This window comes from Nipponia nippon, unplaced genomic scaffold (genome assembly GCF_047370975.1).
Source record: "Nipponia nippon isolate SJK-2023a ecotype South Korea unplaced genomic scaffold, ASM4737097v1 scaffold_16, whole genome shotgun sequence".
In the NCBI taxonomy this organism is placed as follows: domain Eukaryota; kingdom Metazoa; phylum Chordata; class Aves; order Pelecaniformes; family Threskiornithidae; genus Nipponia; species Nipponia nippon.
The window spans coordinates 6338334-6363567 of NW_028262332.1; the positions used below are offsets into that span (position 1 = coordinate 6338334).

Consider the following 25234-nt stretch of genomic DNA (forward strand, 5'->3'; position numbering starts at 1 on the left):
CCGGCCCGGGGCGGGGCGCCCGTCCTCGCCGTCAGCGCGGCCTCGGGCGGCCCCCTGAGGTGGCCCGGCCCGGCGCGGGGGGCCGAGGGCCCGCAGCAGGGCCGGGCCGGGGGCTGACACCTCGGGCTCGGCTCCCCCGAGCGGGAACCGGGGTCTCTGTCCCTGCCCCGCGCTTGCAGGGGGAAGCGTGGCTGCGGCCCGCGGGCCTCCCTTCTTCCCCTCACACCGCCTGCCCGCGTTGTGCCCTGCTGCTGGCCCTCCACCGCGGCGGCCTTGCCCAGGAGAAGGGTCCCCTCCTTCAGCCCCCCTTCCCGCTCGCCCTCCCGGGCTTCCATTTCAGCAGGGCTGGGGCCCCGGAGGGCAGCGTCGCTGGTGAAACCCCTCCGCAGGTCGCAGCTACACCCGAGGCAAACCCAGCTCGGTGTGGGTGTAAGCAGGGGAAGGGGTCTCGCAGGGGCGCATTGGAAGGCGAGGGCTCGGGGTGCTGTCTGGGTGAGGCGCGTTAACTCCGGTCGCGCCAATTTGATCATTTCATCCATTGATTTCCATCCCCTAGGGAGAAACGCAGAGGTTGCGCTTGGCTGAGCGCATTCAGACAGCCCTGTTAATGCAAACGGAGCCTGTAAAATGTCTGACGTAACTTGGGTAGGAGGCTGCCGGGGTGGGATTTGGTCTGACTTCAGGTGCCTGCAGTGAGGACGTTGGTACCCGAGCGAGGTCGTCGGACTCCCCGCCAGCAGCAGCGGGAAGCAGGCATCCCTAGAGAATGGTCCTCCTCTGAAAGCAGACATCCCAAAGGAGCTGAACTGCACCCCAGATGTGTCTTTATCTTTTGCTAACGATAAAAAAACCCAAAAAGACTGGCTTAGCTGTACACGTTTACACTTTGAGTGTCTCTCTATTTAAGGGAGATGAATCTCACCACAGGCCTGTAAAAGTTCTGAAATCAGTGTTTTTTCTTTAAACTCTCTTCGGTTTTAACAGAGGTGTATCTTGCTGCTTTTGTTACCTTCTTTCCCAGTAAAAATTTGGAAAGAAAAATCATGTTCTTTGCAAATTCCTCCAGCACCTGAAAAGTAGCTGATTCCTTGGTATTGTTTGACCACAATTGGGGTGTTCTCGATTATTTTAGTCTCTTTTAAGTGAGTCAGTGGCCACCTGCTGATTTCAGGAAAGCACCAGGCTGCACAGGCCACTTAAATGGTCTACCTGAGACAGCCGTGTTGAAATGTTAATAAAAATTGCAGTCAAAATTTCCACCAACCTTTTGAATCCCTTTGCTTGCCTTTTTTTTTTATTCTAGGTAAATGCAAACCGTACAGAAATCCTCCCTCAGACACCTCATAGACTGCGTTGGCGCTTGTCAAACCTCGCACGCAGAGTTTGCACGTGAGACGGCCCTGCTACTCTCTGCCTGCTTTAAATATCCTGAAAACCTTGCTGTTCCTCGAGGTGCAAAGGAAGCCTTTCAGAACAGCAACATCAGGCGCTGTCTACAAACGGAAAGAAAAGGTGGGTAGCGTCTTTCCCTTCTTTGCAGGGAGGTGTAAATGTCAAAGCTTAATGAAGGCAATTTGAGTAGCAACAATATTACCCACTTGAAAGTAGAAACATTTTGATATTCTAGAATAATCTGTCCTAAGGAATGCGTTCTCGCTCTCTTTGTGATTAGAATAATTTGTGCATCTTATGTTTTTTATCTTTTCTTACAGCTTTGAAACCTCTTACAGAGATCAGAGCTTATCCCTGTCTCAAGGGTTTCAACCTAAATGACTAGTTGAAATTAGGCTTAGTTCCAGAAAGCCTCTACTAACAAGTTTCTGAGCGGAGAATCTAGATTCTTATGGCATTCCGGCTAGGAGTTTCAGGCTGCTGGAAGCCTAAGGTATCTCTCTGTACTCTTACAACACGGTACGTTTTCAGCTTCCTAGAGGCAGTTCGGTTTCACATGATTCCTCCTCCTACTTCAGCCGCCTGCAGTCCGATCCTTTAGAGAGTTCCAGCGACCACTGAATGAACCGGCAGGTGAACCTGTGCAGGACCAGGGTCGTAAGAAAGTCACGCTGGCCTTAAAGCAGATTGACTGTTTTAAGCTAGAGTCTTTTCTTGAGTACTCAGCTTCTGCCCACTTACGGAGCTTAGGCTATGGGATGCAAGCCACAGATCCGTTACAGAGTTCAGAGACAATCCCTACAGTCAAATATCGTTCGGATTTTTTTTCTACTCTCACATCGTTTCGTAACAATACGCTTTTCCTCCACGCCTCTTTTCTATTGACAAACAGCATTGTATCCCTTGGAGTGATGAAAGGCAAAGCCACTGAACTGCATCATCAACACATGGCAGTTCCTTTCAGTTTTAATGAAATATATGACAGCAAACGGACCAGCAACGTACCTAAGTAAACCACATTCGTAGACCAAAGGAAGAAGACATTGTTAAGCACTGGGTTTAATACACAGCGGGTATCCAATGGATACAACAGAAAAGTTAATTCATTCAGAATTGTAAGGAAGCAACAGTTGTGCATTATTATTTTTTTTTGCTCGGTTTCACCATGTACAAACATTTGAACCCGGCCTCTTAACATTAGGCAGGTCAATGGGCAGAATAAAAGCAGACGCTTGCTCATAATAACTGAGGTTATTTTTGTTAAGCAAAACAAGGAAATACATATTTAGTTAGCTTAAAAACTTTTTTAAAACAAGAAAAGAATGACAGAGAGAATCAGTGACAACTATATGAAATCAAAATAGAGTCTGCTAAAGCAGAAGTGTTTCAGTTCAGCAGCAAATCTCCCTCATGCCTTTTTTTAAGTGCTGACTTCTCATCCAGCCCCCACGTTGCTTTTCGTCCATTCCTGACGACCGTTACCCTCTGTGCTTCACACACATGGCTGTCGTGGAGACCAGCCGTTTCCCTACTTTTTTAATTCTCTTTTTTCCCTCACAAGCTACCCTCGAACACCTGAGCTGTGGCAGGCTCCTCCCTGAACAGTCTCAAGAAAACACCTTTTCTGCGGAGAAGTGCCTGAATGCAGTGCCCCTATAGCTCCTGCTCTGCTGGTAATTAATTGCCTTCTTCAAGTGATGAGAGGGGAGTAGGCTGACAGCTCCGAGACTTTTCCTCCCGCTCATCTTTTGCAGAGACGAGAGTGACTGCGCAGAAGCCCGCCCGAGGTGACGAGCTGGGTAGGCTCCAGTGCTGAACAGACATCATTTCAGCCATAGGTAAGTGCAGGGCAGTAGCAGCCATGATGCAGACGGGGCAGATAATTATCTGCCGTGTTACTAATTGCCACAAATATCAGCGCTAAACTTTCTTGGCTTGGTTTAGATGAGAAAGTCTGGTGCTGCTGGGTGTTAAGCATCGTACAAGTAGATGCTAATCGTTATAAGCAGTTCTTCCCACGGATCTTGTAAAATGGAAGCGCTGGTGGAAAGTTGCCCACCAATTTGCTCTCTTATCTATTCCAGAGAAAACGGCAGACACCTGACACCCTGCGTGCTGAGGACTGCTGTAACACTGACTGGGGCCACTGAACGATGAGGCACCCTCCAGCCAGGAAGGAAACCACGTTTGGTCAAGGTAGAGGGTTCCTTTGTTGGCACAGTCTCTGCGGAGAACTACCGAGTTGTGTTCGTGCTCTGCTTGCCAAGCTTTTCAATATTAAAGGAAATGTAGTAGTGAAAACATGAGTAAGAGTCTGAGCGGGACAAGTACAGAGCACAAGGAGCCCCTCTGCCCTGTCTTTACACACTAGGGCCTTCTCTCCAGCTGGATTCTCGTTTGTCAGGTAGAACCCTGTTCTGGTTTTCTGGTTTTCTTGGTCGTTGGCTCTATAATTCTGCATGGACTTGAAGTCTCCCGGTTCATTCCTTTGCTCCAGCAACGCTGGAAGTCCTGAGAGGCTTCTCTGTGTCAGGCCAGCATTTCAGGGTATCCAACTTCCCCTTCTACATTAGGCCTTCACACAAAATCATCCGTTTTGCCCTCCCCTCCTTTGCAGACTATTGGTATGATGGCTGCAGACAACTATCCTGTTCTGTCCTGAGCGTTGGCTCTGCAGCAGCGATTCATTAACTCCTCTTTGCCTCCAAAAAGTGCTTTCAGGTCACGGTACACGCGTCGCGCCCAAGGTGCAACAACTCCTGTTGTTTCCCTTAGGGAAACCGAGCTACAGCCTAGTTTCAAACGCCCGATTACAGGAATTCCTGGGTTACGCTCAGGCGTTCAGAGGATGCCTTTCTCTCTTTTGCTCCTTACAGAAAGTAAATGTTATTTTTCAGCTCACACAGTTTGTTGGCTTGCAGACATTGAAGCTCGTAGCCAAAGCTCATGTTACTCTAACAGGGATGCTATTTCTTTTAAAATGCTGTCTCAGGAATTTACCTTGCTGGTGGCCTGACTCAAAATCTCGCGTGTAGCTGGGTGTAACAGAGCAGTTCTAGTCCCCCCTTCCCAGTGGGGATTGTGGCAGATTTCAGAAAGCTAAGCTGTTCTGGCAGGCTGGCCTGACTCCCATGAATCTCCATGTTGCCGGGAATTTGAAATCTCTTTATCCTGGTTCAGGCTGAGGTGCAGCTTGATGAGGATATGTGAGCAGCAAGGACAGAGCTTATCTTTACAGTGTGAAACAAAGGTTTGATGCAGCTTGGATCTCGTTTGGGCCAACGTGGTCCAGCTTGCAGCAGGGGAGACCGGTAACAGCTGAACTTACAGGGGCACTGGTTTGAAAATCCCAAACCTTTGGGGGCTTGAGGCAGGTGGAACCAAGCCATCCGTTGTTGGTTAACCTTGATGTTGTTGTGCCAACATCTCAGCGTAGAGCCCGATTGTTTGGCCCTGATTACAATGCAAGGCTGAGGTCTGCTCTAGCCGAGACAGGCGTTCCTGAGCTCCAGCTGCCTCCCCACGTGGCAGCTGCGCTCTGGGGGCCACGGGTTTCCGATACCTCTCGCATCGGTGATGTGTCCCCTTCTGCTCCGCTCCCGCCTTGCCAACACAGTCAGAAACTTGAGTGCTCTCTGTCACGCGATTCAAGATTTTAGCGGCAGGAGCTTTCACTACATGGGCATTAGAAAGGAAGAAAGCCTAGTGGGTGGCACTGGCACGTGAAACAACTTCAAAAGCACAGCAGCGCTAAGTGGAGAATTAAATGAGCAAAGCCTGGCTCCCCTAACGCTCCGAGGCTGGCTGGCAGTATTTGCAGCCTCTCTTAGTTTTGCATCTAGAAGGAAGATTAGCAAATGTTATACAGAAAACAGATCTTGAAACAAGCTTCCCTGTCTCAAAGGGACACAAATTCTCGGGGAACAGGAATAAGAGAGAGAAAAATACATTTCAATCAAACGACTGCAAAAAAGTATAATTCGTCAAGTTTTGCAAACCATATGAAAACAATTCAAAAGTGACACAAAAATATATATAAGTTTGAAAAATACTTAAAGAAAAAAAGTACAGATCTCACAATATCAAAACAAATGACGTATGGTTAAAAAGGAAAAAAAAAAAAAGACATTGAGTAACACCATACTGGCAGAAAAAGTAAACCTCTCCAGGGCAGCTGTGTTCTGTCATTTAAAGTGTCAGTTTGTGTATCTAGGATCTGTCTATAACGTGCTCAGCAACGACAACATTAACTCTGAGCATTAGAAGAACCTCATAGCAGCGAGTCAAATCCGAGAGCAATGTATACACGGGAAGAGAGCAGCAAGGGTCACGGTGCTCAGAGGCCTGAAATGTCCCAGCTCACATGGCCCCGCTCTCCTCTTACTGCTACCAGACAAAAAATCTTTTCTAAATCCCTTTGAAGGGAAGATTTGTGAAAGAACTGTGGCAAGCGGAGGGCTCTAAGCGTGGGCTGCACGATGTGCTGCGGGGTGCCTGGCTGTGAGGCAAACCTTGGCCTTGGGCTTCTTGAGCCTTTATGGGTCCAGAGTCTGACCGGTGAAAACCAGCTCAGCGGGACTCTCCTCTCACCTACGTCGCGTCAATCGGAGTAACGCCGCTGACGCGAGCGGGACCGCGCTGGTTAGCGCTAGTGGGAGTCAGGTCAGAATAGGGCCTTTCGCTTCGCAGAAGAGGGGGAAGACGTTGGGGTGGAACAAGAGGTGCTGTTTCAGGGGATCGCCCTCCAAAGGGTGCCGGGGGCTCCCCAGTCTCAGGAGAGGACTTCAGCACCTCCAATGGCAGCATCTGTGCTGCAGCGAGCTTCCTGCAAAGGGAGATTACCTTGCCACTGAGCACGGCTCGCACTGATGTGGACTGAAAAAGAGCAGAACAGCGCCAGTCCGCTACTGGGACTCGCACAAGGGGTACAAGCCGCTCTGGACTGGGGCCCAGTAGGGCTTATGATGCTCTGTTACGGGGAAATACGCTCCCTGCCATTTGTAGCCCTTCACCACAAACCAGAACACAACTAAAAAGCGGCGAAGGACTGGAACGAAGAGGTGCAGCCCTTTGTGAACAAACCTTGTTCCTTGTTGCGCAGGCTCCCTTAGAGAGAAAAGCTCTGTGTTGCCACGGATGCGTAACCGTTTTTACTGGTCATCCCTGACCTGACGAGGCGGGGTGGGCTGGCAGATCCTACTGTACCGCCAAAGGGGACAAGAGAGACCTCCCCTTAATGGGAATGTCTTGCTTCCGAACGCCCCACGGACAGTTAGCAATGCTTCCATTAATGCGAGTCTTCTATAAAAAAGCCCTTAAGGGAGTGAATTGACTTGAAAGATCTTTCTTCCCCACTTCTTCAATTTACAAAAATATCACTAAAAAGGTCAGTTCTTTTGGTCTAACTCTCTGGTATTGTGTCCCCCAACCTCTCTAACCAAATAAATAACTCGTCACTGCCTGTAACCCCACTGAGCAGCCGAACCCCATTCAGGACTGGTATTCTCGCAGACATTACAGGACCTCATGCAATACAGCAAAAGGGAATTTTCTAAAAAGTGGGAAATAAAAACGTCACACTAGCGATCACGCAACTAGGTCTTCAAGCTCATGATCATTTGAGGCTCTCTGTGTAGTCTAAAATAAAAAGGTTAAAAGATACATAATGTAGTTGTCTTTGTTTTTTGTTTTCTTTTTGTACAGAAATCATACACACAGAACTTCAACCTGAAACTTCATAACAAAAAAGTCCACTAATGTAAGGAAAGCATTTTGTTGTGCAAAAAGTCCCTCCCCCCTCCCCTGTTCACCTTCATCTACTGAGGGTCTCACACACACACATAAAGTTTCCTTCCAACAGGCGAGTTGGTAAGAAAGAGTCCTCCCTATGTACAGTGAATGAGAGAGAAGCTGGATACAGTGCTGGCAAGAGGCAGCGGATGAGTGCCTCTATCTGGAAGTGTCCATGTTCTCCTCCTTAAAGTTACTGCAGTGCTCTATAACTTTCCTACGGATAAAACAAGGACAAGGAGAGAGGGTTCAGTTTAAAGCTTGCGGCACGACAGCTGTGGGACAGTAGCATGAGAACTGTCCAACAGCTTGATCTCTGTGTCAGCGTATACTATTTGCAGCAGGCAGTCTCTTTTGAGATACGCAACAACCGATACTTGTGTCAAAACCAGTATACTCCACAAAAGCAGCTCACGGTTCATCCCCGTGGAATTTCAAGGGATGGTAGTATGCATCCAGGTCCATATGTGACCGTTCCTTCATCACCCCCCTATCCACATCGCCAGCTAACTTCGACTCGCATCGGGACACAGGTGCGTACAGATGTTTGTCGTTCATTCTGCCGTCATCTGTCCCTGCTTCTCCTCCTCCCGCGCTGCCCATCACCACACACAACCTGCCTAACTGTGAGAGGCTTCTGCAGGCCCACCCACCGGGTACGTATCGCCCACCCACCCACGGGCTACGTACCGCCCACCCACCCACCGGGTACGTGCCGCCCACCCACCCACCGGGTACGTATTCCCCGCTGATCTCCACCTCTCTGTTATATTCATCCTGCAGGTATGAAATGACAGCTCCCAGTTTGCCAGTGATTAGAAACTGCAGCTGGCTTTTAAAGCTCCGAAAGAACGACTCCAAAGGCAGGCGGCATAACGAAGTAAGCTGGGGAAGCTCACAAAGGTGATGGACTCTCTCCACTTTTTGAAAAATCCTCTCATTTTAACTGCGCGGTCAGCAGTTTTACCGACAGGCCAATATGATTCTGGAGACAGGGAGCCTGCACAGGTATGGAGCACAGTAATGACTGGGGACTATCGGCGTAAGAGATGCCATCAGCCCTGTGGCTCCCCAGTCCAATGGGCCACTTCTATAACCAGTTTGGCCAGCATCCATCAACCCTGGATGCTCTGTGTGTATTGCCCACCTATAGACACCTCCCTAGTCTTCTGCTTTCATCCTCTTTTCCCTGCTCTTCTCCTCTGTTTGCTTCTTACCCACATCAGTACAGGCCCTTCTTTGGTAGCCTCACTTGACGCAGAAGAATAAAAACTAAACTAAAGCTAAACTGAGTGTTTGACGATCGTGCATTGGTTTCCTACCGGGCCATTTCCTTGGTCTCTTGCCGTGCTGAGGCCATTTTAATCATGTCCTTCAGAAGGGGAATCCCACCTTCTTTGATCAGCAGCGGGCAGTACTTGTCAGCTGCAGAGAGAAGAATAAAACAGGTCCTTGTGAACCTTCACAAGAGCGCTCCAAAGGGTGGCAGGAGGGGAAGGAGAAGTCTGTGGCCTGAGAAGCCACAACACTTCTTTTTTATGGAGCCTGCTAGGGGTGCCCTGGCTGTGAAAACAAGACCCAGAATGGCTGAGAACACAACAGCATGGCCAGAAGTACCAAAACACTGAAGGAATTGCCTACGCACTAAGTCTCATTTTTTGTTTGGCTGTGCTGCCTGGACATTCCAGAGGCATTCAAAGAAGGTTCTCTCTTGGCTACGCTGGCAAGACTTTTTCAGCTAACGCGCTCAGGTCCACACCCTCAACTTCCACAGCGCAGTGGATGTGATTTCGAAAAGGGAACTTACGGTAGACAGAGACCAGGTTATACAGTGCCCAGGTAGCCCAGTGCTGGCTGACTGGGGAGATCCCTTGTGGAAGAAGTCGAAGGATTGGTTCAAATGACCTGCACAGAAATATTGCAGAAAATATTGTTAAAAATCCAAGAGCTGCCTCTTTCAGCACCTTTGCCACTCAAAGCAATACAAACTGTGCTCACAGATACCACAGCAGTAAATCCATTGGCATCTCAAAGATTCTGGCATCAAAGACCAAGTCGGTGTCACACGGCAATGCCGGCAGGCTTACAGGCCCCACCGCTTTAGCACAAACACGCTGCCCGGATAAACAGCGGCAATGAACGCAACCGAGTCCAAGAACCGATTTCCAGCCTCCGTCAGTCATCTCCTCACGACAGCTGAAACCCAGCAGCACTGATCTTTCTGTAGAGGGGCCAAAGCAAAATTATACCCGGCCAGAGCTGGCTGCTCACATGCAATGGTGGCTGTGTTTCTTCTGACAATGCTAATGTGTCTGTACCGGAGCTCAGGCCTTGGAACGCCGTTCGCTCTGGATCCCTGCCAGGCACTATGGGAATACAGAGTACCTGATACCCTCTTACAGGAAGGGCTTTGGAGGATTCCACCAGTTGTATTAACCCTTAAAGGATTTCTGGGAACTGTGTCTAAATATCCCCCAGAGGAGAGTGAAAGCTACAGCAATCCATGTGACTTTTCAAAGCAAACAGACTTAAGGACGTGCAAAGGACAGGAGTCTCAGAGGAAAACGCTTAGGCAGTCCCAGACAGTCGGATTGTGGGTTTCCTAACTCCGCAATTTCACCAGAAACACGCAGGAGAAATTCTGTTGGGCTCCCGCACCTCTCCCACAGGAGCTGCCAGGCAAGGTGTCTAATTTCAGCAGCCTGTGTAACATGTTTCAAAGGATGATGCAAAACGGTCACTAAACATCTCCCTGAGGATGTTTCTCCTTCACTCTACACAGAGCCCCCCTGCTGGCCTATACCTCTTCCCTGCTCTCTGCTGCTGCTGGCTTCCTGTGACACTCCTGGCTCCTAGGTGAGGGGGCCAAACATTCCTATTCCTCACCTGTAATTGATATTTCTCCTGGAGTTGATGTCCCAGCTCTGGATGGCTGCCCACATCCTCTTTACAACTTCCTCCCGGTGGGGCTCGCATATACCCCAAGCCTCTGGACCATCAAACATGATATGGGAGAGCACGCCACAGGCATTATAGGATACCTCGATCCCATCTGCTTTGCTCTCCAGCAGGTTGCTGCCAAGAGAGAAGACATCATTTAGAGGTCCTGATGCACCAAAGGTTTAAAAGTCTCCAGGCGACTCAGGAGCAGAGCTCCAGTGCATTCACCGTGCCCCAGCCCAGCTGTTCGTTAGCCAGGCACTCACCTGAACACACTGATGAACTGGGAAGTCATGAGCTGCGGGCGGAGCTCCTTCACCTCTGCTACATTGCCCAGGAGGCCCAGCATGTTGCGATGCAGCTCCTGCTTCTCTGGGAATTCCTAAGCAAGCGAAGAACAGGGATTATACAAAAGCAGGGTCGTGGTGATGCTGAGAACAAGCAACCCTGGAGAAAGATTGTACAGCACATCTAGAAAGGCTGGGTATTTTTGGGGAGCCACCAATGGCTCTTTAGCAGATGCTAAATGGGATCTCTAGTGTTAAAGACACGTGTGAGAGGAGAGAATTGAGGCCAGGGCCCACTCTTCACTGCTGCTCTACTTAAGGAGGACTGCGTACAATGCGGGGAAAGAGGAAGACGCGTTGAGTGTAAGTTTCTCTGTTCTTCTACTGGTTGGGTGGATGGATGTGAGAAAGAAGATGACATGCAAGCTTTTTCTCCTCTGTTTGAGCAACATAGGAGGTACTGCTTCTAGATTAGCACAGCCAGGGATCCTGCCCAGGCACCTGCATCTCCGCTGCCAAGGCCAGCATTCCTCTAGCGGAACCCAGACATACTCACTTTCAAGCACTCCAAGAACAGTTTCATGCCGCTGTAGTTAAGGAACATTTCGCAGTTATCGGGGGTCTCATCAGTGATGTTCCAGAGGGCACTCCAGGAGAACTCCATCACCTGATCACACTACAGAGCCAAAGAGAAAGGGATAGAAACAGCTTTGCTTATGTGGGAGCCCAGTGCAAACCAACTGCTTGTGTTCCCCCCCTGCTGTCACCCTACATCACTCCAGAGGTAAAAAAACCTTGTTAGTCACTTTCAACTTGTTAGCAAGTGGGTTTTTTGTTTAATATTTTTGCCTCCCTGTCACGTTCCCCTGCCCTCACCCTGGGACAGGAAATTCTGCAGCATCAGCTGAGAAGTCTTGTGTTTGTTAGAGAAGCTGAGCTGGCACTCGGGACTGATCATAGAATCGTTAAGGTTGGAAAAGACCCTTAAGATCATCGAGTCTAACCGTTAACCCAGCACTGCCAAGCCCACCACTAAACCATGTCCTCGAGCACCACGTCTACCCGTCTTTTAAATACCTCCAGGGATGGGCACTCAACCACTCCCCTGGGCAGCCTGTTCCGGTGCCTGACCACCCTTTCGGTGAAGAAGCTTTTCCTAAAATCCAACCTGATATCCAATCCTAATAATCTAATCCTAATATCCAACCTGATCGCCATGCCTAAGTCAGACTGAAGAGAAAATACTCTATGTATACGCTTCTGGGAGAAACACTCACCGTTTTATCAGCCAGCTTCTTCTGAATCAACTTGAGCATTGTCTGTGGGCAGAGGAAGGGGAAGAGTGAGAAACAGCTCAAGAATCACAGAGCTAAAACTAGCTGCTGTAGTACTGCAGGGCTGGCTACAGCCAATTTGCAGGCATGTGCAGTTTTGTTACCCTTTGCAGAGACCCTACTTGCTATCTCTTTCTCTAAACCAGTGGGACTGGGTTATGTTCAAATGTTGCCAGTATTCACAGAGCTGAACTATATCACAGTCCCCAAGCTGTCGAGTTTTCAGTCAAGTCAGTTTTGATCTGTATGACAAAGTCTGGAATGTGGTATAACTGCACCAAAGCAGTGGCCTCCGCAGCTCTTTGAAAAGGTGAGGAATATGGGCTGACATGAGTTGGGAAGCAGATGCAAACTCGGGGAGATGCAGAAGGAGCCAGTCACAAGGTGGTACCAGTTCTGGGAATAATATGATGTGGTGAAGAGGTTAAGGTATAAGGTTACACTGCTTCCCTGCTCTTGCAGACAGCCTGTCTCTGAGATCATGACTTCCAGTGCTGGTAAGCAAGTAAAAGATGTCACCTGGAGGGGTAGGTTGCAGGAAAGGTTAGCATTGCTAGGACACTAGTTCGCTCCTGTGATACTGTAAGGCTGGATCACTGGCTGGATGCGTTTGGTGGACTGCTGCAAGGGAATTGTGCTAGCCTGGCTTAAGGATACGTAGACACCTTGGGACCATACCAACCATCACAAAACCCATCTTGCCCACAGCTTCTTTATGATCGTTGTCCACCTGGCAGACCAGAGCGTTACAGAGGTGCACTGCGATGCGCTGGATAGACTCATCCTGCCGGCTCTGGTTGAGGATGTTCAGCAGCAACTCATTGACTCGGCGGTACTGGAACTCCAGCTCCTCAGGAATGCTGAAGTTACACAGCGTCAGGCAGCAGTTTCGCTGTACCTGGGTCAAAAAGAAGCAAACGCTGGGCCAAGTGGCTACAAAAACATGGCCCCCATCACCTCATGCTTCCTTGCTGCTTGGTACTGAAACCATCTTCTTGCTTGATTACAGCCACTAAAATTTCTGTCACCCTCCTATCCAGCACTGTGCTTTAGCTGTGGTCTATCAGTACCCTCTTCTCTCTCGCTGTCACTCTGGTCTCACACAGCCACACCATCACCCAACGCCCATTACTTTCCAAGCCAGTTCCTCACTGCCTGTAAGCTCTCTACGCAGCAGTCGCCATTCTGCAACCCAGTGGCATCACCGGCGAGCTTCCAACACAGTGTACTGGGATAACGTTTCTTTCTGTTGACTCAACACCCCCGACGCCCGCACCCTTTTCACCCCACAGTCAGTGCTGGATGTCTGTGCTATGTTGTACACACCCTTTGTCCGCTATCATGGGATAAAAAGGAGCCTTGCTATAATTGCTTTCTTCTCCTTGTTCTGGAGAAAATTGCATGGATAAGGAGCACCCTGCGTGTAATCCCCATCACTGAGTGAAAGCAAGGAGCGGATCTGGGCAACAGCTTCTCTGGTGTCTGCCTTGGCTCGCGTCCTGGAGGCTTGTTAGTCTTAGCTAACACCAGGCTAAAGACTTAATGCAGGGAAGGAGGACCATGGGAGCCGAAGGAGGCTGGGCCGCTCTTACTGTGACTTCCTGGTAGGACTCCATGCCATTCAGCACCACCTGGATGACCTGGCGCCGCAGCTTTACACTCTGCTCCATGCGGTACTCGGAGTTGGTCAGGTAGAACAGCGCTGCGCTGCCTGTCACCTGGATGTTTTTGTCATCCTTGTGGCACTTGAGGGCTGTGATCACCAGCTGCAGAGAAGCAACATGAAGCTTCAGTGCCACTGACTTGCTGTTGGGTCTTGGAGTGACTGTTATGGCTGTGTGGGGCAAAAACCGTCACAAGCCTGCGAGGAATGCGTGGTCCAGGCATTGCAGGAACATGCTTATGAAATGAAGGTACCCAGTTCCACTGCAATACTGGAACTTTCTCCAGAATGGCCTGATATGGCATTCCAGGTGAAGAAAAGGCCGGGACTGCAACATTTCCCTTGTAAGTGTGAGGTAAATGGGGCTTACCTGAAGGGCTCGCAGCAGCTGGCTGCAGCGTTCGATACGGGCAATGTCAAACAGGAGGTTGATGGCCCGGGAAGTGATTTCTGGCCGGTGTTCAGTGTAAGCCTCAATAGCATTCAGGACTTGCTCTTCATTCTTGTCTCCGCTCACCTGGCACAGAGGAAAAAAAAAGAGTCAGGGAAGAAATGATGAAGGAGGAAAACCACCAGGAGAAGGGAACTCTGAGGGTAGATCTGGAAGGTTGAAGGGTACAGCTTCCCCCTGCCCTGCTAGCAGGATGAGGCCCAGGATGAGAGCAAAGAGGTTGAATCACTTCTCAGCCCAGAGGAACAAGAAATAGCACCTTTGGGGCAAGACGACGCTGTTCACAGGTAAGACTCCTATTGTCTTAAATCCTTTTGTTGTAGTCAGAGACATCCTGGTCCTTCAGGCAGGATGATTTTTCCATGCCCTTCTCTAAGAGGCATGTTTTTTAACCCTTGTAAAAACCACTTAGGGTACAGGTCTTGCCTTCTGGCAGTTTTCCTGCATTATCAAGTAGCTCTTGAAAGGTCAGAGCTCAGTTGTCACACCTGAGACCCTAAGAACTCCACTCTACTGGCAGCCAATGATTTTCATGTTCTTTCAACTTCTACCAAGTACCTACTGCCAATATTCTTGCAGCCTTATTACCTTGTAGGCTGGAATATGCGTCAGGCGGCAGAGAGATGTTTCGAAAAGGCCCAAGAACTGGAGCGGTCGTTTCAGACCCCGGAAGGGAGCAATGCTGCTCTTTGCTGGCTCAATGCTGAGGAAAAAATAAAAGATCACTCATGTTGGTACCATGTTTCTTCAGGTGCCCCCTGCCACAGAGACAGCGATCAGCTCTCCATTCACTCCGATTGTACTGCTCCGTAACAAGAGTAACAGCTGCACTTCAGTTGTATGCCAGTCACCTTCTCCTAAACACAATGTTAGACATTCATCCCAGGTGATCCCGAGTGAAGGGCTAAATGTGTTCAACAGAAAGAGCAGTAAGAATTTACACAGACAGAATGCAGCTTTCCCAGGTAGAATTTGTCCTGGAAATTCACTAGCTGGGGTGAACATTTCCCAAGGAAAGGGCTGTGGATTTCACTCATCCAAACTATTTGCAAGCTGGACTGCATGTCGTCTGATAGACACGCTAGTCTGCTGCTGTGATCGTGCAAGAATGCTAGTTTTGCTGCCATGTTCCTTACTGACCAAGAGCCAGTATATTTTTCACCAGCGTGGGTGGAAAGGGGCCAGTACTGTCCCGCTTGTTTGCTGTTGTTCAGTAAGTGCTCAGGGAAGAGGAGGGCAGAGTTCTTGGCTGATGTGGAAAACCAGACCTCCAGGTATGCACCTACTGAGGTGCACCTGGATCTTCAAAGGTTGATCCACCCAGCATCCACATCGAATCTGAAAATATGCCTTCAGATTCCGAGTTCCTAAAACACTCAGCTCTCCTACGAACACTGACGTATCGACGCAGTGTAGAAATGCTCTGTTTTGGAAGAGCCTGGATTTCAGTGAGGGCAAGAATGTTTTGTGCAGAAAATGTGTAAGGGGCTTTGGAGTCCTTTCAGAAGAACGTGTGTGGAAAAGAAGAACTGAAATACTTCTTCAGATATGTCTGGGAGGCAGACAGGATGAATTCTTTATCACTCTTAGAAGTCCTTACATGTGTCGCGTACAAGAATCACAGTGGATTCCTGTACCAGTCTTTAGCATCAGGAGAAACTAGCAACAGCCGTATCCTGCTTTTTAGTATTAATTAGAATTTGGAAACTTAGAAGAAGGAACTGTTCTTAATTCCTCTGTGACTGATCTGTCCATCCAAGCAGACCTCAGTAATTGCCATTTCCTTACCTTGTCTGGCCCATCTTCTCCTCCATGCTTGAGATAGTGCAGTTCTCCAGCATGGTGTGCCCTGAGATATCGAGCGAAGTGAGGTTTACCAAGTTTTCCACAAACAGGTTTAGAACCCGCCGGGTCAGCTTGAATTTGTAATAACTGGACAGATGGTCTCGGGAGATATCCAAGTGCCTGCAAATGACAGAGAGGAGCTCAGAGCCTGGGAAGCATTAGCTGGGGCTTCTGCCTCTCCACCAGAGGAAGATGACAAGCCAAGTGTGATTATTATTTTTTATTTATTTATTATGATTATTATTTCCTTCACAAGATACAGGAGGATCTGGCAGCAGGATCTGGCCCTGTGTCTAACCACAGCACGCAGATATCTGGTAGAGGTCTACTTAGAATGGAGCGCAATGAACCACCTGGCCACACATCACAAAGGAAACTGCTCCAGGCTCAGGAACTGCCTTTCCCAAGCTCCATCACAGCAGCCACCTGAGCATTTCTGCCTGGTGATTACGATGCACTAGAGGATCTTTGCATCCCCAGAAACATGTGTTGCCTCATCCCACAAATTAAGTTACACAGATTTTTGTCTGCTTCCCCAGTCTTCTATTTTTTTTCCACCCCAGGCTATGACGCTGCCCTGATTTCATTTATCTTCAGGTATTTAAATGCTTAAGCTCTGGGGCAACCCTGATGCTAAGGGAGTGGTGGGACAAGCCATCACGTGCAGGTGGGGCCCTTTACAGGAGAGGGGCTGCTCTTGCCTGCCAAGCAGTAGCTGAGACCCTTGGGAGAGACTTTTCTAAACTGCCTAAGACAGGAGCCAACATCCCACTCACAAAAGTGTCTTCTACCTGTTGTAGACCACATTTCATCACAAATCGCTGGGAGTTAAGTACTTGGATTTAGAAAATGTTATCTAGGATGTTTCCTGAGACTCCTGGGTCATATGTTAACATGGTACCCCCTAGTGTCTGCAGTCAGTAGAGACGATACTAAAGCCATGGCAAAGTATCCTTCGTGTGAATAGTAAGGCCCTTCTCCTTGGCTTGGAAAGTCCTGGATTCCTTTCCTGACACCACTGTGCAGTCTGAATAGCAATTGTCTCAACTCTGTTTCAGGAAGTCATTTCACTGTCAATGCGGCTAGGTCAGGAGCGCCTATTTATTGACACTGCTTCTTCCCTTGGCTGCACCATCCATGCACAGCACGCTTCCGCGGAGCACAGCGAGCAGACAGCCTGAGCTCAGAGTTTTTCCTAGTTTTATCTCAGAGCCAGGCTTAAACTTCAGACATTCCTGTTTGACAAGTGGTTTGGAGGACTGAGTTTCACAGTGTGATTATCACTATATTAATATATGTACACATCTATAGTATTTTTTTTTGCTATCTCTCAGGTATTCAGCTGTTCTTTTTTGTTTGGCTGGGGGTGGTGGTGGTTGGTTTGTAGGTTTGGTTTCTTTTTTTTTTTTTCTTTTTTTGGTGCGTGCAGTTGTGGTGTGTGGGTTTTTTTGGGGTGTGTGTGTTGCTTTTTGTTTTTCCAAGAGGGAGTTTCTGCTTTGTGGCGTTCCTTTGCAAGCAAAATGCAGGCTGGCTTTAGACATGTCAGACATGTAGAGTGAGAAAATGAGTGAGCCTGTTCATGGGGAGGTTTCTAACTTGAAAGCAGCAGTGGGTGGCTCTCCATGAGCAGGCAAGTAGACCACTCCTAAAAGACCTTTCCCTATCAGTGGGAAAAGGATAAACAAGGAAGAACAGATCTGCTGACCTGAGCTTGCGAAGCTGTGCGATCACTTGGATGTGCTCCTCTGAAAGGTCCATGTTGTAAAGCACTAAGGAAACCAGACTGTCCTTCCACTGGGTCAGAAATCCCACATCGTTCAGCTGGATCCCAGAGAGATCAAGAGCTGCAAGGGAGGCCAACGGCCGAAGCAACGTCTCCACATTTACCCCTTCGATCAAGCGGCCCAGGTTCAGGAAGCGCAAGCGGCTAAAGCCTTCAAAAGTAAAGTCCTTGACCAAGACCTGGCGAGTGGGGTTCACCAAACAGTCATCTTCACAGCCTCCAGGGTTCTCCTCCTCGTAGAAGATATTACAGCAGCCAAAGAGGCTGAGGGAGATAAGTGTGTGGCTGAAGCTCACCAAGGTTTGCAGACTCTTGGCTGTCAGCTTCTCACAGTTAGTCAAGTAGAGCTCAACAAGATCCTGGAAGATGGGAAATCGAAGTTAGAAATGTTTCACAGGTAGAGTGCCCACCCTGTTTGCTACAGTACCTCCCACTGGGACAGCCTGAGACCACATATCATCGAACTTGACCAGTGTCCCCATCCCATTCCCTACAGCGGCTTTGGGAGCTGAGAAGGGAGAAGCTGAGGTTCTCCCAAAGAAAATTTGGATGGTGAAGGATGGAGTCTTGGGAATCTCTGGGTTCTAGCTGGTGCCCATGCAGCAATGCTGCTATGCGCAGTGGCAGCGGGAGGCTATCGGTGCAATACCACCTGCTTCCTGATGGCTTCCAGGTCCTGGTCCTGCACGATCTGTTCCCGCAAGTGGATCCGAGCTAGCCTGGTGCTCCGGGGATCTGAGAACAGGGTGAAGAAGCTTTCATGGGGTTCAAAGATGCTGTCTGTCTTCACCAATTCCACGTACCTGTATTGGGGCAATGGCGTTAGCACGGCATGACACAAAGGCTCAGCTACAGTTCTAGCACCGTCACTGGTTATGAGAAAATGGGACCAAGTGTGTCAGCAAGCGCATGCTCCCTCCTGCTCATCCAGAACAGCCCTTAGGGTAATTGGGGCTGGGCTATCACCTCTTCTTGCACAGAACTAACAATCCTTAGGAAAATCTCAGGCAAACATTTGTGCAAGGTCACATGCGTGTGTGTGAGCAAACTGGATTCTGGCAAGCACAGACTCCAGGATTTTTTTTTTTTCCCTAGCTGTTTAAAGCTAGTAATTTGATTTTTCATTTTCAGAAAGTTAGCTGGCCAAAGGCCTCTGCCAGACTTTGTGGGCAGGAGTTCAGCCAAGAGAGACTGTGATAGCTAAATTATAAATCCCTGGAAACAGGTTGCTTTGTAAAGCTATGGGAGCAGCAGCCTTAAAGTTTAACATCTGTTAGCACTTTGCACTCTTATTTCTCTGCTTTGAGAGAGAGTTGTAATGCTGCAGTGGTGGGAAATGGGAAGGCTCCTTTGTTGCTTACTGATGTTCTTGAAAGAAGCAGTGACTGTTTCATTCTGGGTTTACCTATGCAGAAATGGTGATTTCCACAGAAACTAGAATGATATATAGCAATACGATAACCCCTGGGGACGCTTCCTTCTGAAGTTAGTGCAAATCCTTATTTCCAATATGAAGATCAATTGGGAAAAAAAGCCCTAAGAATTCTTCCCTGTTTTTTTTCCCCCCTTTTATCCTTTCCCATTGTTCTTTTTAGAGAACTATCCTCCCCCTTCCCTGAGCTCTTGGCTCCTTCCCAAACCAGACAACAGGTTCTCCACAAGCCTGAAACGTACTCATTGACAAGTTTGTCACAAATCTCGCTTGGCAAGAAGATGTCGGGATGCAGCCGGAGAGTTTCATTGTCCAGCAGGTAGCAGAGAGTCCCTTCCAAGTTGCGAAGGCAGTAATCTGTGCACAAGGTCATTAGTGACTCCGGGCTATCGGATGCCATCTTGAGGGTATGGGAAGGGGAAGAGCAGAAGGAAGCTTTTGATTCAGTAGATCCTTTCCTCAAATGAAGTTCCAGGATGAATTTACAGGGACATCAGGACAGCTATAAGCAGAGGGGGGGGAAAAAAGATGCATTGAGAAAGGCACATTGGCAAGCGTCCTGCAAAGCTGTTGTACCAGCAGGATGTTGATCATTGCGTTTACAGCCCATCACTTGCTGACCTCAAAAGAACCTGCAGCATTTTGGCCTCTCTGGCAGTATGCCCTTAATTCCTTGGTTTCCCCGCCCCCAGGGGACACTGTGGGAATGAGTTAACACAAAACATGTTTGGAAATGAGGCTACACAGCAAGAAAATGTTTCCTCATTGCAGGGGTTATCTGGCTGACAAAGGCTCTCTGAAAGGGAAGCGGCAGAAACCACACTGCTTGGTTTCCTTCAGAGCGGGCTGGATAAGCCACCAGAAAATTTACTGTCGGGACGATCCTTTGTATAGTCCCAGTGGGCTCTAGTGGCCCCATATCTTGTGCCTGTAGTTCAGTTTGCCATCGTTCCAAGTGAAATTTTGTGTGAAGCGAAATGTTTTTCTGTAACGCCAAGCCAGAAGCTTCACGCAAGTCCTTGAACTAGACCGTGAAGTGGATCAGAAGCCAGAAGGAAACGTACGGACTGGTTTGGCTTCCCTTTGAGTGCAGCGTAAAGCAAGGTTTATGCACACGCTGGACATCTGTACCTGTAGCTCGCCCAAACCATTTCAAATCTGTCACAAAAAAGTATGAGTGACTGACCTAGAAAAAGGCAAGATGCTTTTGCCCTTCTTCATTTTCAGTACAGGCTAAAGAAGGATGGGTGAGGCAGATAGTTAGGGGAAGCTACTCCTGTCTATTTTCTTATTTGAAAAATCTCATGGCTGTAGCATTCAGACTCGCTCACTGGCACTGGAGGAAGGCTTGCTGGAGCCTTGGAGGTGTTTAGCAGAAGTGACTGAAGACCAACAACACCATTTCCCTTTCAAAGGGTCAAATCACATTAGAAGCAACCCTAATGTGAACCCTTCTATACATTTCCATGGGCACACAAAAATTGTGTTGAAATGCTTATTTTTGATGTAAAACCTGTGTCTTATCAATAAGTATGTCCCTGCTGGCAGTGAGAACACCAGTGCTGTGGAGTCAGTTATTCTCTGCGCCACAGCTGAGCAGCCATTGCTGGGGAAGTTGTTGCAAAATGTCCTTAACTGTATTCTGTTTCTGATCTTTATCCAGCAGCTGCAAAGATCAGGATACTTGTCTGCATCTCCAGCTCTTCGCTTCTCTAAAGCCTCCGGTGCTCTCTTTCCTTCACTCCTGCGGTATCAGTACAAGACGGAAGAGTTTAACTCCCTTTCCTCACCTTAATCACTATCCCCAAAGGCAGCTGGGGTGGATCAGGTGCCTTCCCTCCTCCCCCTTCAGATGCTCTGTTCAGCCACTGCCTGGGCCGTGACACCCCGATGAAGGATCAGTTAAGGCTGCGGACGAGGTAACCTTTCAAATTCAGACACCAAATGGTCTCTGTGGGTGACAGGAGCACATCTGTGACTGAACCTGCCCGGCAGCCCAGGCTCCCAGCCTTCTGCTCCCTCCCTGTGAATGGATTTCTATGCAAACATGAAGGCAAAACAAGTTGGCAAAGATCTTTTCTTCCTTCTGTGTTTCCTTAATTCTTTTTCTGAGGGCGTGCTTCAGTGCCAGGGCCAAAGAGTTGGCCAAGGAATTAACCCAACACAGAAAGGAGCCTCTCAAAAAGCAAGCGGAGATCAGGAGAACTGCTCCTCGCTCAGCGACGGAGGAACGGCCGTGCTGGATCGCTCCTGCGGTATGCCCACCCCAGGCCTCGTCTCCCTGGGCTGAATCTCGTTGAAGTGTAAGTGGACAAAACCTTACAGGCAAAAGCAGATGCAGGTGATGAACTTGACTTGTTTTTTGGCTTTACTTGAATTTCATCGATAGTTTCTCCTTCCTATAAACGTCTTTGGGAACTATACCTGCAGGCTACTGGCAGGATCATGTTCCAATCCCAAACTCCTTCTGACCCACTGTGTTCTGGCCTACAACTTTCAACAGCCTTTCCAGTGGGGATCTCAGGCAGGTTCTCTGCTGGTTTTGGTGCGAGAGGCAAAAGGTCTCCACGCAAAAGCAGATGCTGAGGAAAAAAACAAACCCAAAAACTCAGAAATCACAAAAATTGTACTTAACATCATGATCAGAGATAGTTTAAAGGGTGTAACCTGCTCTTCTGGGTCACTGAGTCCTGAGCTGGGGTCATAATAACATAAAATTATGACTCCTCAAGGGTGCCACGATAGCTCGGAGACCTCCGAGATACACGTGGTACAAACAATGAAAATGAGTAAGATGGTGGGTCTTCAGTTTTGAAAAAGAAATCAATCCATAATCCACAGCCCTCTCCTTTGCAGTTATGTCAGGAGAGAAGCCAAGGATGAAATGGGCCACTGAGCACACAGTATTGTCTCACTGGCCGTGAGGTCCCAGCTAAGGGAATGCAGGTGGGAGGAAGTTGTCCTGCGCTCTGCACCATGTCTGCTTTGGAGACTAATCCACTTCACCTCCAGAACAAGTCCCTCTTGCAGATTTTGCCTGAAGCTTGCTTGAGAGAATCTTTCCAGAAAGGCAAGATCAACAGGAAGATCTGAACGAGCAGGGAAACGTGTTCTGCTATCCCTACCGGTTCCCCCGTGCCATCAGACAGGAGGTCCCCGCAGCCAGTGTTCTTCCACTGTTTACTACCCGTGGCCAGAGAACTGGAAAACAAATTCCCATTGACAATCTATGATCACGTGCAGCTGGAAACAGCCAGTGCTTGGGACCTGTCCAAGCAGCTTAGAGCACTAAAGGGCAAGGACTGCCTTCCTGCGGCTCTGACAATCCTCTGCTCCCCCTCTGCTGAGACCAGCACAATGTAGCCGGTTGATCCTAGCCCTGGAGAAATCAGCTGCCCTTTAACTTCTGAGCTCCCCATGATCCACTAACAAAATCCCATAGAGAAGGTTAATATAGAGCAAAGTGGTTAAACCATCCCAGTAAAATAACACCAAAAAAAGCATTCATCCTCATGATTTATTATGGATATTTGAGTTGCACTCAGAGCAGCTGCTGTGACCTTTTGCACAGGATACGATACAAGCTTGTCTCTCCCTCCTCAGCTAGAGACTCAAGACATGACACGTGGGCAGGGGGAGATGGAAGTAAGTCTCAATAGCTGCACTGATCAATATTGTCTCTTATAAGCTCAGTGTGTTGATAAAAATAAATGAACTAGAGATGCTGACAAATCATTAACATTTGCCTAATCATTATCCTCAGGCAGCTTTCCACAGGCAACAGATCGGCAAGTTGCCTGCCTAGCAGGCTGTCACCGGCCCTGGCCAATGATGGGCAACGAGCTCTCTAGTGCATGTGTGGTTGTGAAGGGTCAAAGACAGAAACGTGGAACATGCCAAAAATTCAAGCGCAGGAATCGAAAAGTGACTAAAACTACAGCTGCCAATATTTTTTCCAATTTATTTCTCTAATGGATTTGCTTCCATCTTAATGCACGAAGGAATCGAGTCCCTTGGAGACACAGGAGCAGGCATACAAAAGCCTGCGTACCCACCTACCCGCAGAAGCGGCCCTCCCCGTGGAGTAACAGCACCCTCCCACCATCCATGGACCCAAAGGAAGCTGCAGTACACGCAGCGTCGCTCTCCCCCAGCCTTCCAGGTCCTGCCAGCCTCTCTGGCAAATATTGCTTATTTGTGGGCTACATCCGTATTGTTACAGCATTTCAGGCTGCACTGGCGCGCGAGGCTTGGGACCGCTCTTGGCACTTCTGGGGCCGCCCGTGCCAATATTCTCTACCTTGGACTTCAGACTGATCTTTTCTCCCAGTGTCTCTCTCCAGGCAGCTGCCCAAAGCCAAGCCTGACTCACCACGGCTCCACGCCAATGACATAACGTTTACGCTGTTACTACAAAAATGATTGGCAAAGCTGACTTTTCCAGCATCAGGGTCTTGTCCAAGGAGAGGGCAAACAATATGCACTGACGTGAACTGATTACGACGACTTTAGAATAACAAATTTAATGTAAATGCAGCGCTTGGCACAGGTTACGTTTTGAAGGAAAACTGCACTGTCATTTTAGCTGGCATCTTGCAGCTGCAAATCCCTGTGTTTTTATTAATCAATGGGTCATTGCAGCTTGTGTGGGGAAATGCCATCCCTGCCTCGCAGGGAAACTGAAGGAGGAATAAATCAAACTATTCCGTGGCCCAGCAAAGCCTGCCCTTTCCAAACTTGTCGGCCTGCCGAGACCGACATCTCAAATGAAATGACTCCTGCTAGCTGGGAAATGTGTTGATCTTTGTACCTGCCTGCAGTAAAGATGCTCTTTCGGATCACTGAACTACATCATGGGTTTTCTTTCCAAAAGGTCACCGGCCCAAGAGGACGCCCCCGGGAGCCCCGGGGTTACTGCTCCCTGGGCACTGGGGATCCGCCACCACCGGACCGCGATGGTCCCCGACAGCCTTGCGAGCCGTTTCAGCAGCCTGCAGGCAGGTCTGGCCACAAACCCAACCGCTCCCTCGTTCCCCTGACACGGGGCGCCGGCCCCGCTCCGTGGGGCGACCTTCCGTTCCCGAGGCACTCAGAGGTCACCTCGCCCGGCAGCGCCGGGGATCCTCCCGGACGGGCTGCCGCGGCCCAGGGCCCTGCCTGGCGGGGCCCGGCTGCTCCCGGTAGTCCCGGGGAGGGGATGGGGGCTCCGCCGGGGGGCACCGGGCGGCGCTGCCGGAGGCGGCGGTTCCGCGTGGGGCGGCGCTGCCTCCCCACCCCTCGGCGGGCAGGCCCGCTGCCCCAGGGCAGGGCGAGCCCCGCGGCTGGGACTGACGAGGGGGACGCCGGCACTCACCTGGCGCCAGGCCCCCGCCGAGCGCGGCGGATGGGGGCGGCGGGAGTCCCGGCTCGTCCCGGCGCCGCTCCCCGGGGCGGGCAGGGGCTCCGCGTCCTCCTCGGGCCCGCTCCCCCCGCCGCGGCCTCCGCTGTCAACAAACCCCGCCGTCACTTCCGCCAGCCGGGCCGCCCGCACCGGAAGCGCCGCCGCTTTCCCCCCCCGGAAACACCGTCCAGCCCGGAACGCTCGGGCCGCGCCCGCCGGTCCCCCGCTCCCGGCCACCCGCCGGAGCCGGAAGGCAGCGCGGGGCTGTCGGGACCCTGCCTCACACACCGTGACCTCACCGCCTCCCGCGGCAGTGACGTGACGTCGCGGCAGTGACGTGACGTCACGGCAGTGGCGCTCACTGCGATGACATGATGTCACGGCGCGGGTCAGAGCGCGAAGCCGCCACCACGCAAAGGCTCGTTTGGCGGCGGCCTGGCAGGGCCTCCCCGGGGCTCGTTGCGCCGCCCGGCCGAGCCGGGCCGGGCCCCGCCGCCCCCGCTCCCCACAGCCCCGCGTCTTCCCCTCCGAGAGCCGCGGCCGCCGCCACCCCGAGGTTCTGCGAGCGCGAAGCCCGGGCCCCACGCCCCTCACTGACGGGGAGGCCTCGCTGACGGCTGCCGTTTGCCCGGGCCGGAGGCACCAGACCTTGCCTGGGAGAGCGCGGCCGCCTCCGGGGGTTCCCTCAGGGCTGGGAGCGCCAGCGGGGTCTTTTCTGAGGCGGGCAACGCCGGCGGCCGTCAGCGCTGCTGCCGCTTGGTGACGGGGAGGGGGCCCCAGCCCCGGCCGACCAGGCCCCGGGTGGGATCGTGGTGCCCTGGCAGGGCGCTGCCTGGCGGGGCAGCCAGGGCCGAGCCCCCGAGCGGCCCAGCCCGCCGGGAGCCGCTCCGAGGCCGGGGCGGGAAGGGACCGGCGGCCTGAGGCGGCCGCGGGGGCG

The 25234-nt window shown here is 50.4% G+C and overlaps 1 protein-coding gene and 1 long non-coding RNA gene across 8 annotated transcripts; one reads left to right on the forward strand and one right to left on the reverse strand.

Annotated features, from left to right (window-relative positions):
* The first annotated feature begins 1 nt into the window (after position 1).
* Positions 2-2943, forward strand: LOC148056229 (uncharacterized). Its single transcript, XR_015703695.1, has 2 exons — positions 2-429; positions 1304-2943. It is a non-coding gene; the product is annotated as an uncharacterized LOC148056229 (long non-coding RNA).
* ZER1 (zyg-11 related cell cycle regulator) lies at positions 2343-25225 on the reverse strand. Of its 7 annotated transcripts, XM_087753031.1 has the most exons (17): positions 24271-24796; positions 21342-21499; positions 19160-19419; positions 18138-18288; positions 17408-17844; positions 15646-15822; positions 14446-14560; positions 13777-13923; positions 13336-13509; positions 12426-12641; positions 11687-11728; positions 10966-11085; positions 10389-10504; positions 10069-10257; positions 8990-9087; positions 8505-8607; positions 2343-7399 (listed from the first exon to the last, which is right to left on the reverse strand). In XM_087753031.1, exons 3-17 carry the CDS (start codon positions 19315-19317, stop codon positions 7342-7344), a joined length of 2301 nt encoding a protein of 766 aa, XP_087609157.1. In that variant the 5' UTR covers positions 19318-19419; positions 21342-21499; positions 24271-24796; the 3' UTR covers positions 2343-7341. The 7 variants fall into 7 exon arrangements, with proteins under 7 accessions (XP_087609157.1, XP_087609159.1, XP_087609156.1 ...); XM_087753033.1 differs by lacking the exons at positions 21342-21499; positions 24271-24796 and adding an exon at positions 24951-25225; XM_087753030.1 differs by lacking the exons at positions 21342-21499; positions 24271-24796 and adding an exon at positions 24946-25225.
* Positions 25226-25234: the final 9 nt, after the last annotated feature.

Bases quoted from the DNA above. Each gene is read 5' to 3' on its own strand.
- ZER1 (XM_087753033.1), bottom strand. From the start codon at position 19,317: ATGGCATCCGATAGCCCGGAGTCACTAATGACCTTGTGCACAGATTAC. The intron at 17,845-18,137 runs GTGGTATTGCAC...CCCATCTTCCAG, and splicing joins TGGAAGCCATCAGGAAGCAG to GATCTTGTTGAGCTCTACTT. The intron at 10,258-10,388 runs GTGAGTGCCTGG...CTCTCTTGGCAG, and splicing joins CAGTTCATCAGTGTGTTCAG to CAACCTGCTGGAGAGCAAAG.